At 35.9% G+C, this 23231-nt stretch overlaps 1 protein-coding gene across 2 annotated transcripts in view; it reads left to right on the top strand.

The window, feature by feature from the left end:
- Positions 1-23231, top strand: part of LOC150074886 (myeloid leukemia factor 1-like) — a 149590-nt gene that overhangs the window by 31343 nt on the left and 95016 nt on the right. For both annotated transcript variants that reach the window (XM_090389425.1, XM_090389424.1), the window contains exon 2: positions 8362-8584. In XM_090389425.1, coding sequence (XP_090245551.1) covers positions 8369-8584 — 216 coding nt within the window. In that variant the 5' untranslated portion in view covers positions 8362-8368. The remainder of the gene's footprint in view (positions 1-8361; positions 8585-23231) is intronic.

The raw sequence follows: 23231 nt of genomic DNA, 5'->3' as shown, positions 1-23231 counted from the left end.
TATACACAAACTAGCTTCATACTCCGTTAAGGGGGGAGAGACTAGAAAAATTTTTTCATTTATTAATAAAGAAATTTTTTTTTTTTTTTTTTTTTTTGCACACACTGAAATTTTATCAAACCAGCCAAAAGCATCTTAACTACCTTCATTTTTATTATCGAGTTCGGTTTTTAATTATTATTTATTATTTTTTTTTTATCTGATATTATTATTACCATATTTGTAAAAGGTTTGCAAATACAGCAGGCCCCCGTTATAAAGCGGCTCGCTTTACGCTGATTCGCTATAATGCTGTTCTTCACAAAAATATAACCCATATCTGACTATAACGCTGTCAAAGACTCACTGTAACGCTATTTTACTAGCATACAGATTGAATTTTTGGCAAATCTGTTCTTCAGTCCAGTCTGTTTTGAGCTTTTTTTTTTTTTTTTGGCAAAAGGAGAAAATAGCCACCATGAAATTAACTACAGTAATTATTTTTATAATTTCTACTCTATGTATAAAATTGAAACTTTCAATATGCTCTTATTTTCTTGGTGTGGATAGTTTCAAGGGAGAAATTCTTTTTTAGTACACAAGTTGAAAAAATTTACCATCCAGTGTCATATGTTGTTACGAAGTCTGCATTTTCTGTTCTGACCTGTAATAGAAAGATACTAAAAATAGATTTACTCCCTATCTCTTCTTTTGTTTTACTGTGGGAACTATAACTTGCGAAATGTTTTTCACACAATCAATCCCATGAGTGCTAAATGCGGTGCTGTTTCTTGTACAGTATTCTCTTGTCTTCTGAACTCCTCTGACCTTGTGGTCACCCGAAGTACATAAAATTTGTTTGTTTTACTGTTTTGGAAATTCCATAAACATTCTCCATGAGTCACACCATAATCGATTACAGTACTTTTCCTGCAATAAACAACCATTTGATTTTACTGCACGGTAAAATCGAACTTTTCAGATAAATAAAACATTTGTCACAGTCTTCAGCTCACTTGCCAGAGGAATTCTAGATATCATTCAGTGCATACAGTGTTAGACATACAGACAGTTTACTGTACTCGAACATCGTATCACAATCAGTGCAACACAGTTACATTTGTAGAGAGTTATGGCGGATAAGAATGAAAAGGCAACAATGTTTGGACACGGTGCAAAGATTGGAAAGGTAAGAAAAACATTGAGTTTGAAAATTAAATTAGACATTTTGAAGAGAATTGATTCCGGTCAAAGACAAGTGGATGTGTGCAATAATTTAGGACTGGCAGGTTCAACTGTAAGAACAATCATAAAAAATAAAGAATCTATTTTAGCAGCTGGAAAAACAGCTGTTCCCCTGCAGGCAACTAAATTGACCAGGGCTAGGCCGGCTATTATGATTGAAATGGAGAAACTTCTACATAATTTTATTGAAGACAACATTCAACGTAGAATTCCGTTAAGTTCAATTATTATTAAAGAAAAAGCGAAGAGCCTATATGAAGATTTAAAGGAAGCTCACCCCGAAAAAAATGTGGAACCATTTAACGCTAGTAAGGGCTGGTTTGATAGATTTAGAAAGCGCTATAACCTGCACAACGTAGCAATACAGGGAGAAGCTGCAAGTGCAGATCAACAAGGAGCCGAAACTTTCAAAAAAGAATTTGTTAAAATTATTGAAGAGGGATGTTATACTGCTCAACAAGTTTTTAACATAGATGAAACAGGTCTTTTTTGGAAACGAATGCCTAAAAGAAGTTTCATATTGAAAGAAGAAAAAAACATGCCAGGCTTTAAAGCAGCGAAGGATCGGTTAACTTTGTTGTTGGGTGGTAACGCTGCGGGGGATTTTAAATTAAAACCCCTTTTAGTTTACCATTCTAAAAATCCAAGGGCTCTTAAAGGTTTAGCTAAATCAAACCTACTTGTAATCTGGAAGGCTAATAAAAAAAAAGCTTGGGTAACCAGGCCGCTTTTCATTGATTGGTATGCTGCGTTCTTCTGTCCTGCAGTGGAAAAATATTGCGCAAAAAATAACATTGGTTATAAAGCTATTCTAATCATGGACAATGCGCCAGGACACCCAAGCAAAGAGAGCTTAGAAGACTTGAACAATCACATAAAAGTTTTTTACATGCCTCCAAACACTACGTCTCTGATCCAACCAATGGACCAAGGAGCAATTGCAACATTTAAAGCGTACTACATAAGGAACACCTTTTCCCAAGCTATTAAAGCCATCAACACTGAAAATGTACCGAGCTTAAAGGAGTTTTGGAAATCCTATAACATTAAAACCGCCATCTACAACATTTCAAGTGCCTGGAATGGAGTGACTCAGAAAACCATGAATGGAGTGTGGAGGAAAGTTTGGAAAAATTGCATAAAGCATTCCCAGGAACCTGATGATTCCGTTGAAAATGTTAAAACACAAATTGTTGAGCTCTGAAAAGAAGCAGGATTACACGAAATTAACAAAGACATCGTACAAGAGATTATCGACAACAGGGATGGTCTCTCTGATGAAGAACTAATGGAAATTATAAAAGAACAAGAGCTTGCTATTGAGGGAGATGATGATCAAGATACTATAGATGAAGTCGCTGACTGCAAAAGGACTTAGTGAAGCTTTTGAACACTTCGAAAAAATGTGTGATTATTTCCGAGAGAACGACCCTGACATGGAACGAAGTGCCAAGGTAATAAGAAATTTGAAGAAAGAAATGAATCCGTACATAATGTTGTACAATGAGAGGAAGAGGGCCAAAGCACAACTCAAAATTGACACATTTTTCAGTCCAAAGATACGAAAACTCGAGAGCACAGGGCCATCGAATTAATAAATTCATGATTTTCGTTAGTTAATTACCTCATAATTATATGTGTATATAATGTAGAAAATTTTATATGTACAAAATTTTGAATATTAAATATTTTTAATCAACATTGGTGCACATTTTCACTACCATTTATTATTGATTAGAAAATATCCTATGGAATAGACCGCAACTCACAAATACATATGTTACCTTATGGGAATATGGCGTTCGCTTAGTGCGGATTCACTTAGCGCTCTGTTTTCCCGGAACGAACTATCAGCGTTAAGCGGGGGTCACCTGTACTCTAAAAACCGCTTGAACTCCCCCCCCCCCCCTCAAAAAATTGTGGTATTTATTTTTGGCAAAGTGTCTTGTTCTTTTTGAATGTGCAGCTAGAAATAGGAAAATGCTCACTCTCGGTCATGATTATTGAAAGCTAGTGGTCACGACATCATCTGTGCTGTGTCAAACAACCAAATTTATGAGGTGGTAGATGACTTTCATCAACCGGTGAAATATCACCACTTTGCTTATTGGAGGCTTGAAGTGGTGAAACCCATGTTTAGTCTCTAGAGCAAAGTTTCCGGCATCCCCCTCCCCCCCATACTTCTCCTTCAACCCATGCACGGTACTAAGTACTATAGGTTTTGATACCTTTCGTGTTTGGGGTTTTCATAAAAAAAAAAAAAATCATCTAAGACACGCACACACAACCCCCGTATAACACAGTAGTTAGGTTCCCATAAAATCTCTTGTAGTGCAAAACAGTGTTATACAGGACTAAGGACCAGTACAAAAATTGGGGTTAAGTTCCGAAAGCTAACAAAAATACATCATTTTATAAATATCGGAAACTTAATTTTTATTAAAAATAGTAATAACTGAACGAACAGTCTTACAAACTGTGATACATATATGTTAGATAATGTACGTTCATTTAATTTTCTACCTCTTCACTGCTACTAAGCACAATCAAACGAGAACGTTTTCTCTGTTGCAGAATATCTGAACTTTCTTCTGCGGCATCTAGATTTTGTGTATCTTCTGCTCTCTTTAAAAAATCAGTAATCTGCGTTTGTTTGCTTGATAGATCTTTGTAAATTGCATGGTATGAACCGTATGATGCTAAGCATTTTTGAAGCTCCCTTTTGAAATTTGTGTTCCTTTCAGTCAAAGGATCTGCATTTAGAAAATAAGATTCTAATTGCTCGGCTAAGTTTATGCCTTTCCATATGCTTTTTAGTGTGAAATTTAGAATTTTAATCTGTGCTATCATCCTCTGAATTGGTTTGGTTAACCTCTGATGCCATTTCCACCAAATCCGCTTCACCAGCCTCTTTTCTACCAGTAATTCTTGAACATCTTCATTAGTCATATCATCAAACCTTCCCCCTCCTACCAAGTTAGCAATATCTACTATCGCACCAATTCTGTTTTCTGCCTTTTCGACCATATTTCCTGAATGAACTGACTCTGTCCATACGTTTTTCCAACACGGTTTTATTTCTTTGAACGATAGTTATGATTCTGATACAGTCCACAATTGTGAAATCTTTCCATGCCTCCATCACTTCAATAGATTCAGAATCAATTTTTTTCCAAAATCCATTATAAATTTTCCGATGTAATGAGTTTTAATGGTAAATATAATGCTGAATTAAAAAAGTTGTATTAGGTGGTAGGAACAGTACTTCAACATTTTTGGTGCCTTAAATCTTTTGGATGGTATGGAGCATTATCCAATAGTATTAAAACTTTTATTATATGTTTCCACTTTAAATAGTTTTCCACGGTTGGCACAAATCAATTTAGAAACCATTCTTTTAATAATGCATCGGCAGTTACCCAAATTATGCCCAAGTTCCTTAGGCATAATTTAGGGCTGGAATATAATTCACAACAAAAATTATTCCAATACGATTCTTAAGAACAAAGTTTTTAGTAATGCTTCGAAGTCCCTTTTGTTTTATTCTGTGGTTTCAAACAAGCACAACTTCAATAGCACAGAACCTAACATGGAGATTTCTGAACAAAAAAAATACAGTCAGGCGGACTGGGTCATACACGATTTATAAATAGGAGAACAATATCGTATATAACACGAACCGAATTTGCTTATGCACGATTCGCCTTTGTGTTTACAAGAAATGGCAGTTGAACGCGGAATCACCCCCAACTGAACGCAACACGATAGAAATGAAGAGAAGATTCTGAAAATGTATTTGTTTTTTATATCAGTCAAGGGGAAACACATTTCATCATAATTATGTAAAAACCCACACAATTGATATTGCACGTGCTACAGTCCTAAATGAGGCAACGCCAAGAATTAGAAAGAATGCAGAGAAATTAAAAACTTTAATTGCAGGAACAATTCAAAGTGTAATTAAAATCCATTAGATCAAGACACAAAGAATTGGAAGAGATGGAACGGCTGTCATCTGTTTGGATAGAAAATCAAACAAAAAACAAGTTTGCTTATGATAAAAGCAAAAACATAAGTATTTTATTACGATTATAATGTTTTGGTTACAAATGTGTGTTCAATCTTGAGTGGTCGGCACCTAACTCAATTTTTCCCATAGGGCCTGTTGTTTATATTGCATGATTTTGCATTGCACGAGGGTTTCTAGGAACACAACTATCCTGCTATATGAGAACTGACTGTGCATGGATTTCCCAATTTTTTTGCATGACAACTAGCGAGTCAACTACAGGGATTCACAAAAAAAAAAAAATGCAAATGTTGAAATATTGCATCCAACATAATATTAGTAGGGTTTTCTCCACACAAATGCTGAAAAATACCATGTTATGCAAGGTTTGCCTATATATATGTGGGGAAGTCTACTGTTATAGTTTACTTCCCTACCACTGGCATTGTAATTAGTTCTAAACAGGTAGAACACTTAATTTATAAATGTATTAGCCTATATATCAGGGCTATTCAAATTATGTGACCATAGGCTAGGTTGGAGAAGTTCAAATATTAGGTGGACTACTACAATTTTTATACATATATTAATTTAAAACTATATTTATTTATTTATTTAAAACAGATAAAATTACTAGTCAGAACAAATAAATGCCTTCAGAAATGATTTAACATTACATTTGCCTGTTTTTTTTTGCCTGAGAATTAAATAATTTAAATTCTTTAGTTATAGTATAAAATGGTACCAATCATAACAAATTAAAATTCAAAAACAGAATTGACAGTGACTATCTGCAACATACAAAGGACCCTATCAGCCTCTATATGAAGTAAAGTTAATAATAATTACATATTTACAAAATCTAAAATAGTGAAAATAAAAAAAATTATGAGTTGTTATTGAATAAGGCTTACATTGAAAGGCACACTTCTTCGGAAATCTTCAAGAGTCGTTTGTTTCCAAGACAGTCTTTTCTTTTCTTTATAAATTTCACGATAGCATGCATAAGCATTTTTTAAATCTGTAGCAACTTTTCTAGTGCGCCCGAAACTTGAATCTTGTAACTCGAAAATCTTAATTGCTTTTTCTGTGTTGAAAAGCTTCGTCAAGTCCCCTTGAGAGAGTGAAGGAATGAATAGGAGTTTCAACTGCTAAACAGTCTTCTTCCTCGGCTTCTTCACATTTTGCCATTTCAATGAGGTCTTTATTTGTGAGCTGTCCATTGTGTACTTGAAGCAGATCAGTGATGTCAGTAGTAGAAACCTCAAGCTGCAATTGGTTAGCAAAATATATATATATATATATATATACACACACACAACTATTTCTGTTTCATTTTGTATGATCTCTGCTGGTCTTGAAATCCTTCAGTTATCAATAAACTGATGACAGAGTTTATTTCAAACACTTCATATTCTTCTGTGTAATTTTGTCCCATACTCATTTTAATTCCATCTAAAATATGGAATTCTTTGAGTTGGACCTCCCTCCTTATCTCTGCCTGAACAAACAAATGCACACACAGTAGTAATAGCTATGCGAGTTGTTTGAAATGCCATATTTATGAATGTTTAGCATTTATGTATTGCAATTAGTGTTAATATTTTCGATTTTGTTGATATTTGAAGAAAAGAACTGGTAAAGTGGGAACTACCTATATAATAATAAAATTAAATTAATAATGCCTTTCCTTTGATAATGTACAAGGTTGGATTAGAAAATTCTAAGACTTTCTAAAAAAAATTAAATTAGGATACATACAATTGGTGCATGGTGGGGAAGTCTACTGTTATAGGTTACTTCCCTACTGCTGACATTGTAATTAGTTCCACCAAAGGAGATCATGTTCTGCATGATCTTCTTCAGTGGTGGTTTTTTTTTTTTTCTCGCTGATGTTATCTGTTGTTGCATTCTATTGAGTGGTTGGAATGCTGTCAAATTTTCTTCCTTTCAACGTTTTGAGTATGGAGAAGAGAGGGGGAAAATCACATGGATCAAGGTCAGGGTATGTGGAGGGTAGGTTAATTCAGGAATGGTTTCTAAACAAAAATTCTTGAAGAGGAGTTAAATGTATGCAAGAACACTATCATAGTGGAGAAACTGTCCAGCATTTTCTAACTTATCTATATTGTATTGGTCCACTTCATAATAGGTCTCTTTACCAGTAGACTATTCTGAGCAAATTCGAAATATGCAATACCATGAATGTCGGGGTGGGGGGAAGTAACAAGTTTTCATGTTTGGCCAAACTAGTCGCGTTTTTTTTTAATTGGATGATTATAGTGACTTCCACCAGAATTTTGGTTAGCAGTCATGGCCCATGCTTCACCAGTGACAGTGCATATGATAAAAAAAAAACATTAAGGTCTGTTTCCACCATTCTTTTCCACTCCTCATACATTCTTGGTTGGAGAATGTTTTGATGATCATTCAGTGATCTTGGAACAATGCTTCCTAACAAATGCCAATGTTTTTGGTCAGAACTGCCTGGAATGAACCATTGGAGATTCCCAGTTCATAATAATTCTCTGGAAGGTTAAGCACCAGTTGTAACTAATTGTTTCTCACACTTTCACAACTATTTCATTACTGCTTGAAGCTGAATGTCAACCCACACATTGATCATCTCCAACAGATTCACCCATTTTAAAATGTTTCATCCACAGATAAACATCATAGCATTACCTAATGCATTTCTTAACGTTTTGAGAATTTCTGCTGTTTTTCCCATTCTTTACACGAAACGTGATGTGTGTGCATATACACATAAACACCCTCCAACAATTTCCTGTTTTCATAGGAATAATTTCAAATGCATTTTTAGTTTTCAAATGCATAATACAGTTTTGAACTTAATCATGCACTGCTCATTACTGTTATGGTAGAATGGGAAGTGGTTCAAAACAGTAATGTGGTGACCCTACACTTACTCATCTTGGAACTATATAAAGATGTAGTTGCATACTTAAACTGCTAAAACAAAATTAAAATGTGTAAAGTTGGAAATAAGTAAATTTTTAAATTGGTGCATATTAAATTCATTTTTAGCATTCCTAGCTTGCTCTCTTTTATTACTGCTTTCCAAAACCAATATGCATGTTTTTCATTTACAAAATCGTTTTTTATAGTGGTCCCATGGAAACCATCAGGCAGATGGAGTCAATGATGGATAATATGATGCTGCCATTTGGAGGTATGTTTGGTGGTTTGGGCTTTCCTCAGTTATCAGATGGAAGAAGACAGCAGCAACAGCAACAGGTTGCAGTAGCAGGAAGACAAAATGCCAATATGCTTACTCCTTTTGGATTTGGACGAAGCCTTTTCCCCAGTATGGATATGTTCTCAAGCTTTGTAAGTGCACATATTAAATTATAATAGCCTGAACTATATCATATGATTTAAACTTTATTTTGCTGCTGTCATGAAATATATTCAGCTGTATTTGTATAGCTTAGCATAAAGATGTGAAAGAATAATAAATTTCCATTTCAGTATAATATATGTATGTATTATACTGAAATTAGTATTAGTAATGGCCGCATAGTGCAAGAAAGCCTATGGCTTATGCTGCACCAGCCAAAAAAAAAAAAAAAAAACACTAATAATTAATTTAAAAAAAAAAGGAAATTTAACCTATCATCCTCTGCGTTTCCCTCACCCGAAGGTACTCTCCAGATGACCTTTGAATTTTCCCCAACTGTCAGCCTCTACCACCCATGTAGGCAACCTATTCCAGTAATTTATAACTCACTGGCTAAAATAAAACTTCCTGCAGTCCAATCTAAACATCTCCCTCTGTAACTTTTATGTCCCCTAGTTCTGGCATCATTTATAATCTTGAAAATTTCATCCTCGTTCATTTTACTGATGCCTTTCAGAGCCTTAAACACCTCAATAAAATCTCCTCTAAGATGTCTAGTTTCCAAACTCTGCAACCCACATATTTGAAATCTTTCTTCATAAGGATGGCCTTTTGCCGATCTCACCAGGCGATTTACCTGTCTTTGCACCCTTTCAAGAAGCTCCATATCTTTCTTTAGGTGTGGTCTCCATACTTGAGCACAATATTCCAAGTGTGGTTGTGCACCTCCGTAGCCAGGTGGGCAGGAGCAGTGGTGCATCGCACACGCTTCTTGATTAGACTGGGGTTCGAGCCTGTGCTCACCAAATACGAAAGATGTGGAAAGGTCAGGGAATGACTACCGCGTATCCCCGGAGCAATATGTCCTTAGTTGCTAATGCTCCTAAAAATCAAATAACAAACAAACAAACCAAGTGTGGTCTAACAAAAGCCTTATATAATGGAATTATCACATCCCTATCTCTACTTGCAAAAGTTCAATACATCATCAATAGGACACTATGGGCCTTCCTTGCAACCTGTTTACAATGCTCAGAGAATTTCATGTCTGACCATATCGTAACACCCAAGTCCCTTTCCTCCAGTACTGGGTTTAGTTGAACTCCACCAAGTCAATAAGCTCATGACCACCAAATACGGAGGATGCGGAGAGGTCAGGGAATGACCACCGCATATCCCCGGAGCAATATGGCCTTAGTTGCTAATGCTCCTAAAAACCAAAACAATAACAACAACCAAGTGAATAAGTTATTTTGGGATTACTGTTTCCCAGGTGTAATACCTTACACGTTGTTGGATTAAAGCATAGCTGCCATTTTTCTGACCATTCCTGAAGTCTATCTAGGTCTGTCTGAAGAAGCTCAGCTTGACAGTGATCATTAACTACTCGACCAGTTTTAACATAATCTGCAAATTTAGGCATCACACACTCTATCCCTTCATCAATGTTGTTTATGAAAATTAAAAACAACAGTGGTCCTAATATTGATCCTTGGGGAACCCCACTTCTTACATCAACCCAATCTGAGGAATAGCCATTTATCACAACCTTCTGTCTCCTGCCCTGAAGCCATTCTGATATCCATCTAAGGATTTTCCCAGTGATTCCAACCTGTTCCAGCTTATAAAGCAACCGCTCATGTGGGACTGAGTCAAAAGCTTTGCTGAAATCTAAAACAATGTCGAAATTATTCCCTAAATCCAGCTCATGAGTGACCCTTTCAAAATAGCGAACTGGATTCGTTAAACATGAACATGAAGTATCCTTGAGAACTTCAATTCTATCCAAATGATCCTGAATTCCACCCTTGATCATTGCCTCCATGATTTTCCCTACCACTGAAGTCAGACTGACAGGTTGATAATTTCCCACTTCACTCTTTGAACCACCCTTATGTATGGGAGATACATTGGCACTTTTCCAATCCAACAGAATCTCCCCAGCGTCTAGTGATGGTCCCATAATTAGCCTCAATGGTTCAATGCACTCACTTGCCGCCTCCCTTAAGATTATAGGGTATATTCCATCAACTCCAGGAGCCTTACTAGCCTGTAGGCTCGAAAGTTTTTCATTAAATAATCTTGCAAAATTTCAATATCATTAATTACATATTTTTGAACTTCGCTCCCACAATTTCCCATTGCCACAAAAGGTTTTTCTTCTATAAATATCAATGAAAAATAACTGAGTTCATCTGCAACGGCAGCTGGTGTATTTAATACTATCCCCTTTCCCTTATGTAAAGGTCTGATCTGGTTTGTCCTATTCTTCGTATCATTTATATATGTGAAGAATTCCTTATCTCTCCCCCCCCCTTTGCTCTATTTGCTAGAAATTTCTCATAAACTGCATTTGTCTATCGAACCTTTTCTGTGGCTATATTACAGATCATCTTGTAGCTGTTATAGGCTTCAGTACTGCTTATTGCTCTGTATCTTTCCACAAAGTGGAAAGATTGTGGTGGATCTTGCTTTTCATAAACTAAATATCAAACTGCATAACTCCCAGCTAATTAATAATTTTATTATACAACTAATAGACATCAAATAGTTCTTAAGAGACTTTTTTTTCAATTAGTCTTTTTAAAATCACATTTAAAATAAAATACCTACTTCTCTTTGCTCATATAAGAGCGCTCACTCTCTCTCAGCTGTATACGTAGTCCGGTATGATATATATGTATATATATATATATATACATACAGCAATACCCCCGCATAGCACTGATAATTGGTATCGAAACTGTTCCATGTTATGTGAAACCGTGCTTTGTTTGTTTGTTATTTGGTTTTTAGGAGCATTAGCAACTAAAGCCATATTGCTCCGGGATATGTGGTGGTCATTCCTTGACCTTTCCGCATCCTCCGTATTTGATGGTGATGGGCTCAAACCCCGGTCTAATCAAGAAGCGTGTGCTACGCACTGCTGCTCCTTCCCACCTGGCTACGGAGGCGTCGAAACCGTGCTGATTGAAGTATAATTATAATGGGTTTTAATTGAATGTGTACCAGAGAAACAGTCTATAAACAATTTGCGTTTGACAGCCAATTAAAAGAATTTGAAATAAAAGAATATTGCAAAAATTTTATTAATGAAAAAAAGGTAACATCTTGACAGATGAGAAAAAAGCTTTATTGTTTATTTAGGTATTTCAATAATGAAGTCTGGTGAAGTCTTCTCTTTTTCTCGGCATACAGTACAGGTCTTTGTAGAATCGAATCAAATCTTGTAAAATTTGCCGTATCTTGATGCTACGTTCAACATTTGGATCTCCATTCATAATAGCCTTGCAGGCCATGTCAACTCCCTGAAAAACTTTCTCCAATTCTTCTGTTGAAAATTCTTTTGATGCCACTTCAGTGTTATCCACTTCAGAATTGTTTTCCTCTTCTTCATATGCAGTTTGCTCATCAATTTCAGTGAGAGTTGCATCATCTAAGTCATTTGCATGTGAGTCAGTGCAGTCATGTACTGTACATTGGCAGTGTCCAAAGTTTCCAATCCCAAGTCTTTTCTGATCTTCACAATGTCTTCAGCAATTGTCTGAACTTGCAATTCAAAGCCAGTGAAATCATTTGTCAAATGGGGCAAAACATGCTGCCAAACAGAATGCATGTTGTTGGCAGTGATTTCTAGCCATATATAGTTTTGGTCGCATTCCTGATGTTATAATTTTTCCAAAATGTTTGTAAAGATGATGATTCCACTCCTGTTGAAGCTTCAATCGCTTGGGAAAAAGTTTGCCGCAGATAATACGCCTTGAATGTAGCAATTACACCTTGATCCATGGGTTGTAAGAGAGAGATTGTGTTAAGTGTAACCCCAATTCACAAAGGAGGATCAAAGGCTGACACAAGTAATTACAGACCTGTTAGTTTAACTTCGGTTCCAGGAAAATTAATGGAGGCACTGGTTAAAGAAGCACTGCAGGATCATCTGGACAAGAATTCAGTTATAGCTCAGACACAGCATGGTTTTGTTAAGGGCAGGTCTTGTCTGACCAATTTGATTGGATACTATGATGTAGTCACAAAAGAACTGGATGCAGGGAATAACTTTGATATTATATATTTGGATCTTAGAAAGGCTTTTGATACTGTTGCGCATGGAAGACTGCTGCACAAATTGGAGAAGTGTGGCATTGGAGGCAAATTGCTGCTATGGATAAAAGGATGGTTGAGTGGCAGAAGACAGAGAGTGGTAATCAATGGACACTGCTCAACGTGGACTAATGTTATTAGTGGAGTTCCTCAGGGTTCAGTGTTGGGTCCATTGTTGTTTTCTGTATTTATAAATGATATTGATGATGGTGTATCAGGCTTAATGTCCAAGTTTGCAGATGATACCAAGGTTGGCAGGGTTGTTAAGGACACTACTGATACTATGCTGCTGCAACAGGATCTGGAAAGGTTGAGCAGATGGGCTGAGAGGTGGCAAATGAAGTTTAACATTGACAAATGTAAAGTACTACATATGGGAAACAGTAACCCCAGATCAACGTATCAACTCTTTGGCACTACGCTGGCAGTGGTAGAGAATGAAAAGGACCTGGGGGTAATTGTGCAGGCAGATATGAAGTTCTCTGAGCAGTGCAGACGAGCTGCAAGAGTAGCTCATGGTGTCTTGTCAATGATATACAGGAATTTTTCTAGCAGGGATAAGGATGTGATTATTCCCTTGTATAAGGCATTGGTCAGGCCACACCTTGAGTACTGTATACAGGTCTGGAGGCCTCATTTCAAGAAGGATGTAGAGCTGCTCGAATGAGTACAGAGAAGGGCAACAAGATTAGTGAATGGAACAAAGGGTTGCTCTTACGAAGAAAGGCTTAAGTTTTGCAAATTACAGAGCCTGGAAACTAGGCATCGGCGAGGTGATCTGATAGAGGTGTATAGGGCTTTGAATGGCTTGAGCATGCTCAATGCCGACGGGATTCTTCCTCTTGCTCAGAATAATCACCTGAGAGGGCATAAATTCAAATTGAGCAAGGACGGATGTCGGATAGATGTGCGGAAATTTGCCTTTAGCCAGCGGGCAGTTGGTTTGTGGAATAGACTCCCATCGCTTGTTGTTGAAGTTGATAGCCTAAATAAATTTAAGGCTCAGCTGGACAGGTATTTCGAACGAACGGAGTGGTGAAATGGGAGTAGTGTTTTTTTTTTTTTTTTTTTTGGCTGATGCTGAATAAGCTTGCTTTCTTGCATCATATGCCTCTACTAATGCTAATGCTAAAGTGGAAGAAAGCATATTTATTTTCATTGAGGTCAGAAATTTCAGGTGGATGGCCTAGTGCATTGTCTAAAAGCAACAAAATCTTGAACTCCGTCCCTTCATCTTTGCAGTAACGTTCAACTATTGGACAAAAATAATTTGTGAACCATTCTGTGAACAGTTCTCTTGTAATCCATGCTTTCTTATTGAATCGCCAAATTGTGGGCAATGTGCTTTTTATGCAGCCCTTTTAGAGCTCTTGGGTTTTCTGCTCTGAACACGAGTAGAGGCTTCAATTTAAAATCTCCACATGAGTTTCCACCAAATAAGTGTTAAAACGATCTTTTGATGCTTTATATCCAGGTTGGGCCTTTTCATTTTCAGCTGAAAAAGTTTGTGAGGGCATTTTTTTCCAGAATGGTCCAGTTTCATCGGCGTTGAAAATTTGTTTGTCCTTGTAGCCACCTTCCTCGATGATGTCTTTCAATTCACTGGGAAATCTTGCAGCAGTGTATTTATTTGCACTTACACTTTCACCTGAGATATGAACATTGTGGAACTGGCTGTAAATATTTCTTGAGTCTCCTGTTCATTTTCTTTTTCCTTCAGCGTGTTATAAAGGTTCATGGCTTTGGCTTGAATGATGTTTTAACTCTAAGGAATTCTCTTTTGATTACAATCTTCTATCCATATCAATAAAAGACGTTCCATAGTAATCAGTAGCGAACTTCTTTGCTTAGTTATCACTTTCGTCATGTAAGATGCTGTAGAAATTCCCTGCTTTTTATACTGATCCTTCTTTCGAATAATCGTTCGCACTGATGCTTCATTCATTCATTCCATTTTCAATGGCGATTTTAGCATACGATGCACCATCTTCACGGTACTTTATAATATCAAGTTTTTTTCCTAACGTAAGCCATTTACATTTAGTAGCTCCACCGCTTTCGTTACTTTTCCTTTTCTTTGACTCATCGTTTCGTATTTAAAGATGTAAAAAATATTGTGAAATAAAAAGTTTGAAAAGCTATTACCTTGTCTCATCAGGATGGAACATTGAATACTGTTGCCGCTGACTGCTTGAGGAGAGCTATTGGCACATGTGCATGTAAGACAATAGAGTTGGCACCACAGCATATATGTAGAGTACGTATCTGGCTATTACTGTAAAATTTCGACTTAAACTTAGTTATAAAGTTTATTGCTTCCTCTGAAAACTAATGAATTTATTATAAGTTAAGATACAAAAATATAAACAAACAGGAGCTTTCGGGGCGATGGAACATTATAGTCATAAAACAATAAATTTTACGACTATTATGGAACCTGATACCAAAAGCCTTGTCGCAGACTTAAACTTAATTGAAAACCATGTTATAGTGAAATCCGTGCTGTTTGAAGCGTGCTAAGCGAGGTATTGCTGTATATATACATATCAAATTTTTATATATTTTTTATGTATTTGTCTACACACATATAATTATCTACCTTGATTATAAATATGCTTAATATATATTAAAAAAAAGCAGTTTTATCTTATTTGCACAGGTCCAGCTTAACACATAGACCTGAAGAAGAGGTTTAAGAAAGCCAAATGAAGGGAAACATGGATGTCATGAAATAGGGGTATCAGGCCATCAAATTTTTGATAAAAGAACAGAATGGTCTAAAACTTTTTATTAATGCATGAAAACTGTATTGGTAATGCTACCCCCTCTGAATGCCAAATGAAATTTTGATCTGAGTAGTTTAAATGGTCTCAAGAAAATAGACAATGCCCCCCCTCCCCACAGAATGATGAATGGAAATGGCATCTCTCCATACTTATGTAGTCGTCATGTTAATGTCTGTTCCAGTATGCAGGAGAGACATGCCAAAATACATATGATTGACCAGAGAATGTAATATTTTAAAGTGGGGAGCAGTTGGTACTGACCATCCTATGTAAATATTTGGCCAATGTCAAAGGTTAGTTCTCCCTGGATTCCTAGAATATATTCACCGTTTTTTAAAAACAATGGAAGGACCAAATCTGTGAGGAGAATTTACACCCGCATGTTGCAGATCTACGAGGGTTTCTTTCAACAATTGTAACTAGTAATGAAAAATTTCATCCAAGCAACCAAAACACTATGGATCATCACCACCTAAAAAAAATTCAGGACTCAACATTCTGCTAAGAAGATAATAGCCAAGGTTTTTTGGGATGTGGAAGAAATTTTTATAGACTATATGTTACATTAAAAAAAAAATTAGAGGGGTCATAAAGGAAGAGAAGAAGGAAATTAACAAGAGGTGTCTTGTCTCTGTATGACAATGTTCATGTAACTAGTCCCATAAAGCAAATGCTGCTCTGGGAGATTGCAGATTTTGGAAGTTAAACTACATGTTCTACAATCTCAACTGGCACCACCTAGTGATTTCTCTCTTCATGTGTACCCTAATAAAGTGGCTACTCAGTCCATATAAATGTCAAAGCACCAAAAAAGAAATTTAAAAATCATAAAAATATAAACAACCGGTTTCTATATTTATAATTTTTATATATATATATATATATATATATATATTTTTTTTTTTTTTTTTTGAGTAAGTTTATATAGTCAGAATAAGAAAAAAATTTATATAAAAAACACTTATGTACATGTTTTTTTTTGTATGTACATTTTTACAGAAATTCAAAATTTTGAAAAATTCATTTTCAAAAGGATTAAAACCCTTATTTTAAATGAATTATTTTTATTATGCTTAAAACTTGAGACAGCATGCTGTTACCCTTTAGTAAATGCCGAAAGCACCACATTTTTGATGATCCCTTCAGCTAATGCTCAATCCAGATATTATATCAGCCATCTGAGTGTTTAACCAAAATGGTTGAATGCATGACATCTTCAAACATCTGCATGTAGCACTCCATTTATGGTGTTCCATAGGGCTTAGAAGGGAACGGGCATTCTGTGTGTTATCAGACACCCAGTCTAAAACACTGATGGATCCAATATCTTTCTATTTTAGAAGATTTAGAACAAGTCCAGTTTTAATCCTCTTCCCTAAAATCCACTCATGCACACCTTCTCGATGGTAAGCCCCTGTTTGTCACTTTGATGGCAATGAATGTGTAGCGTGGTTTTCTTCAAAATGCCTGGAAAAGGCCAAACTCTCCTGAATGATGGTGACACTACGAAACAAATGGCCCTCAGTCCCCAGTGTCTTTCACTTCCCCTTTTACGGCAGCGAGAGGATCAGAGTGGAAGCAGAGGGTGCGAAGAATCTGTGTGACCGGGCTGCCATGCATGGAAACTTTTTGGTGTTGGTTTTTTTTTTTTTTTTTTTAGGATCATTAGCAACTAAGGCCATATTGCTCCAGGAATATGCAGTAGTCATTCCCTGATCTTTCCATATTTGGTGGTGACGGGCTCGAACCCCGGTCTAATCAAGAAGCGTGCGCTACACATGGAAACTGAACTTGGCCTGTTACAACATAAGATCGCTCATTGGTGAAGGGATATTAGAGTTGGAAACGGAATTAGAAAATGTGAATTGGAATATCATAGGTTTGGCTGAAACAAGAAGTAATGAGTCACTTATAAGTTTATCAAATGGAACTCTGTACACGAATGGAAACAGTGAAAAGAGTGAAGGTGGAATTGGCTTTCTGATCCATAAAAATATAAAAAACATTTTGGAATTCAAAAGTACATCCCCAAGGGTGTCAAGACTGCTTCTCAGGATTTCTAAGAGGTGCAAACTAAAAGTTATAATGATTTATGAACCAACATCGAGCCATGATGAAGAAGAGGTTGAAGGAATGTACGCTGAAATTGAGAGACTTCTAGACGAACAGAAAACTCACTACACTATTATTATGGGGGACTTCACTGCTAAGGCAGGAAAGAGACAAAATAGCGCAGAAAGGGAAACTATAGGAAACTTTGGAATTGATGATAGAAATGAAAGATTTGTGGAATTTGCAGAATCTCAAGGAATGTTAGTAATGAACACTTTTTTTTCAAGTAAAGGATGAACAGAAAGTGGACATGGAAGAGCCCAAACGGATTAACAACTAATGAAATCGACTTCATTCTCACTAACAGAAGGTATATTGTGAATGATGTTACTGTTCTTAACAAGGTAAATGTTGGAAGTTATCACAAAATGGTAAGATGCACTTGATATAGATGTAAGAAAAGAAAGTAAAAAAACTGACTGGAGTAAATAATAAGGTCTTTGAGGTAACCGAAGAGGAGAAAAAGCAGTATGTACTGGAACTTAAGAACAAGTTAGTTTCTGCAGACCTTTCAGGACCAATATGTCGATGAGGAATACAACTTTCTGAAAGTGATAAAGCCCGAGAAACCTATAGGTAAAAAGAAATCCAAAGAATTAAAAATCAGCTAATGGAGAAGACAAATGAATATAAAACACCATTATGCCTGGCATTTGTGGATTATGAAAGCATTTGACTCCATACAGCAGAAGGCAATGTTTCGGGCACTGGAAAGACAAGGTATAAATACCCATACATTATGATTTTGAAGAAAATATGTGAGAAAGGTAAACAAGGAGATGAAGTATCTCCGAAGTTGTTTACTGCTGCCCTTGGGGGAAGCTTTCAGAAGATTAGACTGGTCGCAGAAAAGAGTCCATGTGAATGGAGAGTATCTAAACCATTTACAATTTGCAGATGACATTGTGTGATCATAAGCCATGATCCCAAATAATTAGAGGAAAATCTTAATCAGTTATGCAGAGTTAGTAAGGATTTCAGACTAAAGATGAAAAATATGGCTAAAACAAAAGTAATGATGAACAAGTATGTCAAAGAAAAGGGAATTAATCATTGACGGAGCAGAAATTGAAAAGGTAGATTCATATACTTATCTGGTACAAGTCAGCTATACAGGCACTCCTCGACTTACATACTTAATTTGTTTTTTTTCCTCATATATGTAAATCCAACTTTGGTCTTGTAGATACTACGTACACACACACACACACACGGGCAGCAAAACAGACAAATCAACCAGAGTACATGTGCACTTTACAGATACATTACATAAAATGGGTACAGGTGAATGTCCAATTCTTAAAATATGGGGTCGTAATTTGATAGCAACTCTGCCATTTCACTAAAATTTCCTTTATTAGAAGAAAATATGGATTCATCATGTCCACAAAAAGGAATATTCTGATGAGACAAAAATAAGATTACATGTAAAAGCCAATGTAAAAGATCTCTTCATTTCTTTCTTTCTCTATCCAGTACTGTCAGATGAATTTTTTCAATAGTTTGTTGAAACTTGGACCGTGCACTCTCAAGCATGAGAGACTCTTTTTACTATTTTCATGGTCAGAAACGTTTGAGTTTAATTTCCAACAAGTTTCAAATCCCGTGATAAAGTTGGATGGTTCGATTTCTTTATTCTCCAATGAAAATAGTTTGTAGCAAAAACAAAATAAATTTCCTGATGGTGAAAAACCATCCATATTCCAATTTTTTTTTCTCAATTTGGCAGTGTCTAATAAAACCACAAAGTTGTTAGCTGTCGATATTTCCCTTTAATTTTTTCTCCTGCTCTTTCAACAGTGTCAGATGGTCTGTCCTTATTTTGAAAATATTCACTGCCTTTCTTAATAAAATAAATTCTCAAGTTATCTGCTACTGGGATAGGCCAAAAAGCGATGTCTGAATACTGATAATGATATTGATTCAATATAAAAAATTAAAACTTGAAACAATTCATATTTTAAGAACTAGAAACCAAAAAGCTTTCAATAAAAGAAACGTATTCCACAGTCTCAATAGATAACGAAACATTACATAGATATGATATTTAAACTATCTTTTACAACAGAATCACAATTTATTAAACTACAACACTACTTTCAAAAATATAGATATGTGCCTATATTTACTTCAGTATGTGCATTCCTGCGTATCACACTTTAACTTTGCACATAAACAAACTAAATGTTAACGGTATCTGTTTATATGGTAGGTACAGGTGAGCCCTAGTTTGAATCAGGGTGTTAAAAAAAGAAATTAAGATTACAGAGGAGAAAGATAAATTTTAAAAAACTTGAAATTATTTGTTAAAGTTAATACTCTCCTTGTATTTTGAAGTGATGGCACCCCTTACTGGCTGGCACCTTTCAAAGATATAGATATGTTCCTATATTTACAGGTACCTCCGTAGCCAGGTGGGAAGGTTGATTAGACCGGGGTTCGAGCCAGTCACCACCAAATATGGAGGATGCGGGAAGGTCAGGGAATGACCACCGCATATCCTGGAGCAATATGGCCTTAGTTGCTAATGCTCCTAAAAACCAAATAACAAACAAACAAACAAGCAAGCCTATATTTACTTCAGTATGTGCATTCCTACGTATTACATAACTTTGCACATAAGCAATTAAACTAAATGTTAACAGTATCTGTTTATATGCTAGGTACAGGTGAGCCCTAGTTTGGATCAGGGTGTTAAAAAAAGAAATTGAGATTACAGAGGAGAACGATAAATTTTAAAAAACTTGAAATTATTTGTTAAAGTTAATACTCTCCTTGTATTTTGAAGTGATGGCACACCTTACTGGCTGGCACCTGGGGTGGATAATCTGCCCCAGGTGCCTTGCAAACTATGCTAACTTTTTTTTTTTTTTTTTTTATTTATTTTAAAACAGTATAAAAGGTAAACAATGAAGAGAAGATTCTGAAATTTTATTTGTTTTTTATATGATTGAAGATTTCAGTGAAGGGAAAACACATTTCTCCATAATGAAGTAAAAACCCACACGATTCCAGCTATCAGTATTATCGTAAATGCAATAAGATAGTTTACTACCCGTTTAATAATTAGATTGCACCAACAGAAAAGCCCAATAAAACGGAAAGTGCAAATTGTTTTATGGTTGTGACCTCCAGAAATGCGCTTTAGAAAAAATCACGAAGCCATTCAAAATTGATTCTTATAACCAAACATAGTAATAAACAGTGAAGGTGTAGTGCATTTTAAAAGTGATTTTTGTGTTGTGCTTATTTGATATAAATTTATATAAAACTAACACAATTTCCATTATAGAAGTGACCTTTTAGAGAGATAAATAGTTTAGTTAAATAGTGAAAACTTCAACTTCTGCGGTCTTGGAACGAATTACCAAAAAACAATGTGTTATTGGGTTCACATTACAGTATTTTTATTAATTTTGAGAAGCTTTGTGCTGTGTATGCATCTGCGAGACGAGTTATACGTAAGTCACTTGTACATAAGTAGAGGAGTGCCTGTAATAAGGATAAATGGCTGGAAGTCGAGAGAAGGAAAGGATAAATTTCGGATGGATAGCATTCTGGAAATATAGTCACATACTGAGGAGCAGTATCCCAATTTGCTTGAAACGTAAAATAATGAACCAATGTATATCCCCCACCATGACGTGGAAGTGAAACTTGGGCACTCACCAAAAGAATAGAAGAGAAGCTGAAAACTACACAGTGAAGAATGGAACAAATTATATTAGGAATCAGACTGTTAGATAAGAAGAGAAACATGGATGAGGCAGCAAACACAAAGGACATTCTTATCAAAACCAAAGAACTGAAATGGACTTGAGCAGAACAGAGCTCGAAGACATGATGACAGATGGACTAAGAAAATAACACAATGATACCAAAGAGAAGCTAAAATAAAACCTGGAAGAAAACGACAGAGATGGACAGATGAAATTCACAAGTTCGTAGGCAGTAAATAGATGGCCATTCCACAAAACAGAAGAAACTGGAAAGTGCTGGAGAGCCCTTCATCCTGTAGTGAATTGAAAATCTAACATAATGATGATTATGTTAGATTCAGGCCAACAGAGTTGCTACAGTCTACTTCTCTAGTGTCATTCTTGAATTGCATTCTGTCCAATAATACTACAGTCATGCTTAACTAAATAGTGAATTTTGACCCTGGATTACATTTTATCTAGTGTCATTCTTGAATTGCATTCTGTCCAATAATGAAAGTTGCGACAATTCATGAACCTCCCATCATAGCACACTGACAAGAGAATGTAGTTAAACAGATCAGAGTAACTTTCTGTGGTGTCCTGTTGTTTACTCCAGCGTGACAGCATACAAATTTTCTGCCATGTGACACTTTTTTTTTTTTTCATAAATCTCAAAAAAAATCACCTTCCGTCTTATAAGGTGATAAGTCACAGCTATCATAAACAAGCATGTTGTTTTGTCTTGTCTTGTCAATGATTTTAGCATTCTTACCAATATGCTGGTAATTTTATGAAACTCTTGCTAAAATGTTAAAGATTTCCAAATAACTTACCGCTAAATGTTACTGTTGGAAAAAAAAAAAACTTTGCTGAATCTGTTAAGTTACGGTAATGAATGTTTTGATGGTGCAGCCGTAGCCACTACATATGTGCACACTTATTTAGTACCCTATTACGATGTCACCAACAAAGAAAAGCTTGTTTACAAATTACGAGCCATCATTTATGCAAAGGAACACAGGATTAGAGCTGCAGAAAGACATTTTGGGCATCCATCAACAGAGGTGGAAACAAAAGCATAAACTCATTATGGCAATAAAGAACAAGCATACCCTTCTCCAACCAACAGTTCTTTCTCAAGTCCTGCCCATTTTGTCGAAGAAGACAAAATGGGCAGGACTTGAGAAAGAATGAATAGTAATAGAAAGAGGAACTGTGGTATATCTATGTCAACAAAAATAATTTTTGAGGCATTTCAGGGCAGCAGCGGGAGGCTCAATGATTTTGTTATTTATTTATGAAGGGAAACTACTTAGTCATGGGGACACGGATATGTATAGCCCTGGAAATGCCAGAAAAATATGAAAACAAATCCTGGAATTTCAGACTTATAATTAATACTAGGAAGCACACACAAACCACAAGCTTGGCTGATGTCTTCACTGTTGCTCATTTTTAACATTTGATCTACCCTCAAATAGAAGTGTGAATGCTAAAAATCAGTAACTGAAGACATCAGGCCCTGAAAAGACATACTATAGTGTTTTTGGCTTGCTGTGCTAATGGAATAAAAGTTCCACCTCTCCTTGTATTCAAGAGAAAAACTCTGCTAGAGGAAAAAATTCCAAGTATTTTTGTTCCTGTTCATTCTATGGTATGGTATGGATGGAATCAAACTATGGCTGAAAAAAGTATGTTCACAGCATCCTGTAGCCTTCTCAAGAAACCAACTTGCTGCTATTCCAGGTGGACTTAGCTGACCAACTAAAAACCACTGCTTCAGTAACAAGCTTTTTAAACCTTTTTTGTAAAAGAAAAATGGATTAAGAACTATCTGCAAAATTAGAAATTAAGTCTGATTTTTCATTAATAAATATTAAAAAAGCAGTGTCCACTGATAACCACATGGTCTTCTGCTCAACCATCCCTTTAACCAC

The sequence above is a fragment of the Mastigoproctus giganteus genome, unplaced genomic scaffold (assembly GCF_048544385.1).
Source record: "Mastigoproctus giganteus isolate SK-2022 unplaced genomic scaffold, ASM4854438v1 scaffold_16, whole genome shotgun sequence".
Classification (NCBI taxonomy): domain Eukaryota; kingdom Metazoa; phylum Arthropoda; class Arachnida; order Uropygi; family Thelyphonidae; genus Mastigoproctus; species Mastigoproctus giganteus.
Note: the sequence above shows the minus strand (reverse complement) of the source record. Positions and strands in the feature narration are given on the sequence as shown.